The sequence below is a fragment of the Octodon degus genome, unplaced genomic scaffold, assembly GCF_000260255.1.
Source record: "Octodon degus isolate 3935 unplaced genomic scaffold, OctDeg1.0 scaffold00026, whole genome shotgun sequence".
In the NCBI taxonomy this organism is placed as follows: Eukaryota; Metazoa; Chordata; class Mammalia; order Rodentia; family Octodontidae; genus Octodon; species Octodon degus.
The window spans coordinates 12,671,321-12,679,847 of record NW_004524602.1 but is presented as its reverse complement, the minus strand read 5'-3'; the positions used below and the strand labels follow the sequence as shown (position 1 = coordinate 12,679,847).

Below are 8,527 nucleotides of genomic sequence, written 5' to 3'. Positions count from 1 at the left end.
GTTGAAGAGAAGATGAGAAGAGATGTATCTCCTTGTAGAGTATGTCTCGACAACACACTGAGTCGGAGCAGCCTGTGTCGTCACAGCACGAGGGATGATCTTTATCCTCACTGTGGTTCTGTTGCAGGGACTCGGGGGAGGGGGGACTGTGGATGCCTTCCACAGAGCGCCTCTGGTTCCTGTTGTCCTGAACAAAGAATTAGTCAAGAAATGTGCAAAAGGTGACAGGTTTTACATTTATTAAAGGTCGGAAAGGAATTACGCTCTACAGGGCGAGAGTGGACCCCTGAAAAAGCTTCCAGGGGCCAGGAGCTTGTGTGCGTGGCCAGCCTGCTCCTCAGGCTGACGTCAGATCTAGGCCGCTCTATCAAAATCCTGCTTGATCTTCTGCCAGTAGAACTGGAGATGGCAGGCTCTGCCTGATCCCTGGTGCAGGCCGGGTCCTGGCTGTCTGTGATTGACAGGTTTACGGCCCCATTTAGGGAGACAGAGGCTCAGAGGAGGGAGATAATTTACTTTAGGACACACAGCTAGGAAGCAGCAGGATGATCTGCGAGATAAAAAAAGTGGGTTTATCTGTCAAGACCTGCTCTCTCCCTCTCTTGGCAGCGTACATTTCCCTGGGCGTGGGGATCACTTTAGGCCTTTTGTTTTTTTACCACTACTGTACTTCTTTGATAACTAATGGTGCCGAACTTCAGGGGAATCCAAGTGTGCACAGCACAGAGGTACTCCCCTTCCCCTCCCTTCCCCCGCCGCAGAGCCAGCAGTTGCTTGGTTTCTTGTTGTAACTTTCCAGGGCCAGCTTTTGGGCAAGCCGTACACCAAGAATCTGACTTTCTTTACCAGGGTAATATAATCCCGAGTGGCTCACGCGTGTGCGTCTGCCTCTCTACTCCTGTTGTCTTCGGAGGGCTCCCTGGAGACCTGGAGGTTATTTATAGGGGGACCCGCACGACTGTCTGCTGCGTGTTGAGCTTTACTCCTGCAGGCAGCCCCATGCCCAGGAGAACCGGCTTGTACATTCTGCATGCGGGAAAAGGCCAGACAAGGTACATTTACAAAATCCTCCTCTCCAGCATGGCCACGCAGGAACTCTGGCAAGTGAGGAGCGTGGTGGTGGCAGGAGCCGGCACCAGGGGATGCTGGATGCAGACATCACTTGTGTGGGCACACCTGGCCTCTGTGCCGAGCGGCCCTGCCAAAAGGGCCCTCGGAAGCGTCATTGTTCCTGAGTACTTGCTCTTGGTCTCCATCTTGAAAATGCCACCTGCTCTAGAGGGGACAAAAGGGCCCCAGGGTTCTAAGTTCCTTCCCTCACATTCCCATCTTTTTTTGGATGGGATATAATGTTAACACTTTTTATTTTCTACTGCTGCTGCCAGAAAGTAGTTCTAACCAGGTCAGCCATGGCAGAGCTTCTTGAATGACTTAACTTATAAAATATAACCTTTAGTGTGATTATACACTTGCATATGTCATGGGTGGTTCTGATCATAGGATGCGATCAGCACTCAGAACCCTATTGTTTTCCCCTAAATACTAAGCACTTGGGTAAAGGAAACAAATCAAGAAGCAGATGTTGTTCCTCCCACCTCATAGAGAAGAGGTCCGGAGAGGGCAGGCTGCTGGCCTGAGGTCACACAGCAGTCCCCGCTGCTGCTTTTCCTGAGCATCAGGCAGCTTACCAAAAGATGTGGGCCTGTGAAAATCTATGTTCTAGATGTTTAAGAAATTCATTTTCTGGTCAGCTGAATTGTCAAGTCAGATTAGGTTTAGGAAAGAAGAGGGGGAAGCCAACCTGGGGGTTCTCGAAGCCTAGGATTCTTTTCCCCCATTGAAAGTCTTCATGTGTCTGAGCTCCTTGCTCTCTGTGAGTTGTGAACTCCTTGGGTATACTCTGGGGACCCAGTCAAAGGAGGAATGCGTGTGCATATGTGCGTGTGTGCTACACTTCACTCCTGCCTTTTGTGTACAGCAAGGTCTACACTGTGGCTTTCATTTGCATTTCCCAGATGACTTGCGGGTGTCAGCTCAGTGGTGGAGCGCTTGCCTAGCACGCACAGGGCCCTGGTTCACGGGAGGAGAAAACAAAAAGCAAAAAACCACCCCCCGAAATAAAAACAAAACACCAGGTGGCCAATGCTGCTGAACATCCTGTAGATGTTTAATAATTGTTAGTTCCTCTCTTCTTCCTGTATGTTTGCCCACTGGTCCCTGTGGCACCAGGCAACCTTGTAAGATGTCAGAGTCCCCAAGACCCAGCCTCGTGTGTGTTGGCAGCTCTGCTGTCGACCCTCACTGCTAATCTCAGCCTGCCACTCCCTTGCACGAGACTCCAGCCAGACACACTCAGATCTCCTCTGAGCCTCTGAGCACTTGAGAAGACTATTCCCTCTGCGAGGGACCTGCTGTCCCTTTCCTCACCCCGACTTCACACACCGTACCCAAGTCCCAGGTCATCGGCCACTTCCTCCAGAAAGCCTTCCCTGTTACTTGCCCTGTTCCCACCCACCTGCTTGGGTTAGCTGTCTTTTGCTTATGGCTAAGGGATATCCTGTACTTCCGCTCCTAGCACTTAACGCTCTGTGTTGCAACTGCCCGTTTGCTGGCTGCTTTGTCTTGACCCTTCCCCCCTCCCCTTGCAGATAAGATCACGTGGCTGCTCAGTTTTATATCACAAAGGTTGGTGCTGAATGACTGACCTGGCCCAGATCCCCTTCAAAAGACAACACTCTTGACCGTCTACCCAGAGATACTAGAATCAATTCTTTCATCAACGGTCACCCCCACTGGCAAGGTCTCATGGAAGGAGACATTTACTGAGGGGCTAGTCCAGAGGTGGCAAATGCATGGTACTCATGCCTTTGTGGGCTGTGTTATTGGAAGCTCTAGAAGGTTCGCCTACACTGGTCTAGTATCTGCCATACACTAAGCCAGACCATTTACATGGATGTCATTTTCACAACCTAAAGGCTTCAAGCTTCTAGTTTAGATAGCGCTTGAAACTCAGGGGCTTGGCTGCCCAGTCAGGTGGTTAACAGCGGGGATGTGAGTAATGTCACCATGCTCTCTGTCTTGATAGTGGCAAAGGATGGCAGCAGAGCAGGGCTCTGTGTAGTGCCGAGCGCTAAGTCTGTGTCTCTTCCATGCTTGGTGTGTACAGGAGTACAGACAGATGTGCTGAAGGAAGGAGTGAAGGTGGAAGAAGGCACACATGAAGCACAGCTTGGAGGGAAACGAGGGACCCTTAGAAGACCTACATCTCCTTCTGAGCTTCACTTGATGTGATTATTGCCTTTCCTCTGTGTCTTATTAAACCAAACTGGCCACTAAAGTGTTTTTGGCATGGGCAGCTATATACAGTGCCAACCAAGGCTGATCCTTGTGATTTCTGCTCAGTCTCCACAGACCAAAAACAGCCACAGAGAAACTGAGAAATTTCTGTTTGTGAACTCATGAGGAAAGGAGGATAGATCTAGACGAGCAGCTGGTGACTTTTGCTACACCACACAAGGATGGGCTTTCCTCCGCCAGCGTTGGTAGGTGGCTGGGCTGTCACAGGTGGCAGGGTGCTCACTCTGGAAGGGACCACTCCTGGCTAAGCCCCTGATTTTACAAATGAAAAGACTGCAGAGAGAGAACCAGTGTCTCTTCACTGTGGGAAGGTGGTTAGGCGTTAGAACCCCTCTGTTTTGCTTAATCTGATGGTACTTTATCTACAAAGTGGGGCTTTAAACGGGCAAACCTCATCTCCTTCACAAAAGGAGTCTGCAGTGACAAAGGGGGAAGTGAAAGCAACTCAAATTAAGATTTTGGTGACATGATTAAGGCAGCGGCAGTGAGCATAAATGATTCTCTACGCAGAAGGCTCTTTGGTGTCCTGGGGTTACCAAGAGCCAGCAGCGTTAGGGCGTTCCCATAAAATACTAAAAATCGTTCAGATGACCACGTGGGGGAGGAGTGAAGCTGGCTTTTTGAATAAAAGAACAGTTACTAATTGTGAAGATTTGTGCAATTATTTAACTGTCTTTAAGCTTTCATTCTCTTATTGGTAAAATAAAGTAGTAATATCTGCCTCCCCAAGAAGAAGTGAAAACCACGTGGTATCAGGTACCAAGTTGGGACCCAGTAAAGGTAACTTTTGTCTTGAATAGTTAAGGTCCTTTCTCTGAATATCTAGGGCATCATTACACATAACTGTTGGTAAAATCTCTCCCCGTAGGGTCACTTCCAACAACAATCAACAAATTTGATCAGTTTCAGTATCAAATTGCTAATTTGGTACTGAACATCCACAGCTGAAAAATAAAAATACTTGGCTTCCAAGGCAGACTGAAATGGGAATAGAAAATAACAGCACCGTGCAACAAGCGGCAGGGATGGGGCAGCGGGTGGGGGCAGATTTCAAGTTTACTGGGGTGGTGAGAAGAGCTGTGGAACAGAACGGGCGGGGCAAGGTGGGCAGGACGGAGAAGGATGAGGAGCAGCCCTTTGGTGCAATGAGGCAACTATTTTAGGTACAGCTGGAAGAGTGTTTTTAAAAAGCTAAAGGGAGAGAGGGGACTGGTGGCGCGGACCACAGTGAGTATGGGATTTGATCCTACTGGAGGTGGGAGCCAGGCAGGGATTTTGAGCAGGGTGGTGGTAGGAGATGGAGGTTCATTGGCAGGCAGTGGAGAGAGTGGTGTTCCTGAGTGGGAAATAGAGGTGCTGGCTGCTGGAGCTCAAGCTCCCCTCCTCTGTGCATCGTGCGTGGGTGCGTGCCAAGGAGCTACACCCCACTCACTACCCTTATTTTATTTAGTCATTCCACAAATGGCTACCAAGCGCCTGCCTCCTACCTGTATTCCAGGAACTGGAAATGAAACACCTAACAGGACTGGCAAGGTCTCTTACCTTGGAGGAGATGGAGAATAGATAAGCAAGCAAACAAGCAAGGGAAAATCAGATAAGTGCTGCAGGAAGTGCAGCCCTGCCACGGAAGAGTCCCTGAGCACCCAACACTTCTGGATACTTCGAAGACTCTGACCTAGGTTTTCTAAGCAGGCTTTGCTCCTAGCAAAATCCCTACTGTAAATAATTAAACCAACTCTGCGGGCGCTTGTAATGCACCTTACCTGAGCGGGAAGAGTCCCAGCTGCTGTCCTGCAGGGCCTGATGGGCCTGATGCTCCAGGCTTGGGGACCATGGGTTCTGCCCCAATTCTTGTGTCAAGGTTTGAGGAAGGCTGCTGCGACCTCACTATGTTTTCAGACCAGGATCGGATCTTCTTTCTTTCCCCACGTCCTATCACCCCATGTGTACTTACATTCCTTAGAGGAGAAACTGCATAGCAGTTTTGAAAGTGTGTGTGTGTCTCCCACGAGAAAAGGGCGCTGTGAGAATAGGCCGGGCCTCAGGCAGGCTGCGCCGTGGATTCCCAGGCCCCAGGACTTCCAGGCCGGCGGAAAACCCCCGGGCGGGGCGGGGCGCCGAGCAGGCGAGCGGGGCTCCAGGCCGCCGTGCCTCACCGCCAGGAACGCTGGCCAAGCACGGAACAGTGAGCGCTGTATTCAACACAGCTGCAAAGGCGAGGGACTGAGAGGGCAGATTTCCCACTGTGTCCTGTGGACTGCCCTCTTCGGATACATTTCACTCATTTTTTTCTTAAAAGGAAATTTCTTTTGCAATGAAAACTTTCAAAGACAGGAAAGTTTGCTGTTCTAAGGTTCTCTAGCAAAAGCCCTAGGGCTCTGATTTGGTTCAACTTTTTTAGGCTGCCTGATACAGGTTATCCTCCTGGGCACTGTGGCAATCTGAGAGGACTAAATTAGAACTCCTGCTCCAAAGGGGTCTTTATTCTGGCTCAGGAGAGAAGGCATTTATTTTAAAAAATTAAGCCAAGTGTGGTGGCATGCCTATAATCCCAGAGGCTGAGGCAGGAGGATCGCCACATGTTTGAGGCCAGCCAGGGCTACATAGTAAGACCCTGTCTCACACCTTACACCTTACAAGGCACCTTCACAATCCTCTTCCTTTTAAAAAATAAACTCAGAACTCAAAGGAAATGTAGAGATCTTGGAGGGGGTAAGTATATGGCATCTCCTGGGCCATTCCTAAACCCTTGTCTTCCTAGACATTGCTAACCCGTCACTCATCCTTGGCAAAGTTATGGATGGGACACCCTCCATGCTTGGCACATTATGTTTGAAAGAAAGCAGGAAACCAGACAGACTTGTTTGCTACCCTTAGGGACCTCCGAGGGGAAGACAGACTTTAAACAAATAATTACATGCACGGAGAGTGACTTACAAAGGCAGAGTGGGGTCAGTGGAGGGCATCCCACTCTGGGAGGTAACCTGGGTTGGAGCAGGATCAGGAAAGGCCTCTAGGAGGAAGGAATGTTTCAACTGAGGTTTAGGGGATTAGGAAACAGTTTCTATAGGGGGGAAAAAGTAACATTACATGCCTGTATGAAAGACTGCCTGAATCAGAGCACCTCCTGCCTAATAAGGGGCTGCAGATATTAAGCAGGGCGTAGGTATCGAGGGGTAAGCAGGTTGGTTGAGCCAAGCCTTACAGATAAATAGGTTGGCTGAAGAGGGGACAGCTGTTATCTCTACCCTTCTTCCCAGGGAGGCAACTTTTACCTGTTGTTATGTAAGCAAAAATTATGCTTATCTGGGACGTGCCACTGTACCTGGTGGCAATTCTCCTGAGTTCTTACATCTTCCTTTCTAGATACTCTTTTTGCAGTTTTACAGGTGAAGAGAAAGGCTCTGTGCAGACTCCACTGTGCAGGGGACAGCTCAGATTCAAAGGCAGGCTTGCCTGGCCTCCCACAGCTGCTTGCCACCTCGATAGGTCTGAGGCTTTCAGTAAGAGCAGCCAAGAACAACTGGGATAGCAACAGAGATTTAACTAAGGAATCCGGAACACCGTGTGGGAAAGGCTTGGAGAGCTACCCCGGGTGGGTGGCCACTGTGAGGCAAAGGACTGCAGGGTGGGGGCAGGGAGGGTGAGAAGCGACCCAACGGACAACACCCAGGACCTCACTGCAGGGAGCTGCCCTGCTCTAAACACTACCCGCCCTGGTTAATCATTTCCTGACCTTGCTTCCTCCTAACCCTGCCCATAGGTTTGCCACATCGGTCTCTCCCCGCCTTCCCCGTCGTCCCCTTGCTGGCCCTCTGATCCTGAGGTTCCTTCTTGGGTTTTTCTAGGAGCCCCAATTTTGAGAGAGGATGTGTAAGAGCCCCCGACGTCCCCCAGGACTGTCCCAGGGCGGTCGCAGGCTCACTCAGGTGCAACGGACTGGAGCAGCCCTTGGACGGGACCGGTCCCCACCGACTTCTGAGCAGAGATCAGGAGCCCGATCCGTTCCCAGCACGGATTAGCGAATCACTGGCTTGGTTTCCCGGCCGTAAAAGGGGGGACAGTTAGCAGCGGCATAGGGTGTTGCGAGGCTTAAATGAAGTACAGACAACAAAGTACCCAGCAGGGACACAACGGTGGGGGCCAACACGGTTAGGCCCCTGCCCCCTTTTATCACCTGGGAAAGGGGACCTCGACTCAGCAAACCAGGTTGTTCATTTCACTTAGTTCCTGGAAAAGCCCAATGATGCGCTCGGGGCGGAGCACAAGTGAGTCACAGGGACAGGGTTCGAGCCCAGGGGAGCGGGTGCCCTCGCGGGCCAAGGCCACGTGCTGAGCACCCGAAAGTCGCCCGGCCGCACCTGCAGCACCGAGGTCTCTAAGTCAGGTGCCTGGGCAGGCGCCACACCGCTCCAGCTGGCTTCTTCCTGCCCTTCCAGCTCTGCACTTGGCGACGTAGTCAGATCGTCTACCACCCAAGCCACGCACAGTGAAACCTCCGCGCTGGTTTCACCGCGCGAAATCGCAGCGGATCGGACCGCCTCCTCCTTCCCCCCCCTCCGCCGGACGGGGCACCCACCCCTCTCGGCGTAAAGGGGAGCCGCGGCAGCCAGAGGCGACGGAGGTGGGAAAGTCACTTCCGAGCGCTGCTGGGCGCTAGGCCAACAGCCGGTGCCCCCGGCCCCCACCGGCGGGGCGCCGGGGGCGGGGCCAGCGCGCCGGGCGGGGCCAGCGCGCCGGGGGCGGGGCCAGCCTGGGAAGGCGGAAGCCTGCAGCCCAAAGGCGGCGGCAGAACCCGGAGCCCGGAATTTCACGTTCTGCGGAGCGGGGCGCCGGGAGGCGGCGGGCGAGAAAACACGGCGTCCGGAAGCCCTCGCTTTCTTTGACGCAAGGGCTCGGGACGCCGCCGCCGTCCGCCGAGCGCCCGGCGAGGAGCGACCCCAGACGGAGCCGCTAGAGTCTGTCCGACCCCACAGCCGTGGTCCGCACTGCCGCCCTTCTCGTGGCCATGGAGTGTCCGCACCTCAGCGCCAGCGTCTGCATCGCCCCGGACTCCGCCAAGTTCCCCAACGGCTCCCCGTCGTCCTGGTGCTGCAGCGGTGAGTGCGGCCCCGGCCGGCCCGGCCGCCACCAGAGGCCGCGGCTCTTTCGGGCCTGCCGTCGAAGGGCC

The 8,527-nt window shown here is 52.9% G+C and overlaps 1 protein-coding gene and 1 long non-coding RNA gene across 3 annotated transcripts in view; one reads left to right on the top strand and one right to left on the bottom strand.

The window, feature by feature from the left end:
- Positions 1–225: 225 nt before the first annotated feature.
- Positions 226–5,411, bottom strand: LOC111816082. The gene is made up of 2 exons (XR_002820593.1): positions 5,121–5,411; positions 226–550 (listed from the first exon to the last, which is right to left on the bottom strand). It is a non-coding gene; the product is annotated as an uncharacterized LOC111816082 (long non-coding RNA).
- A 2,711-nt stretch (positions 5,412–8,122) lies between these two features.
- Usp3 (ubiquitin specific peptidase 3) overlaps positions 8,123–8,527 on the top strand; it is a 93,632-nt gene continuing 93,227 nt past the window's right edge. The window contains exon 1 of one of the 2 annotated variants that reach the window (XM_004628832.3): positions 8,123–8,456. In XM_004628832.3, the coding sequence (XP_004628889.1) occupies positions 8,366–8,456 (91 nt within the window). In that variant the 5' untranslated portion in view covers positions 8,123–8,365. The remainder of the gene's footprint in view (positions 8,457–8,527) is intronic. The other variant, XM_023712433.1, reaches the window with a different exon arrangement.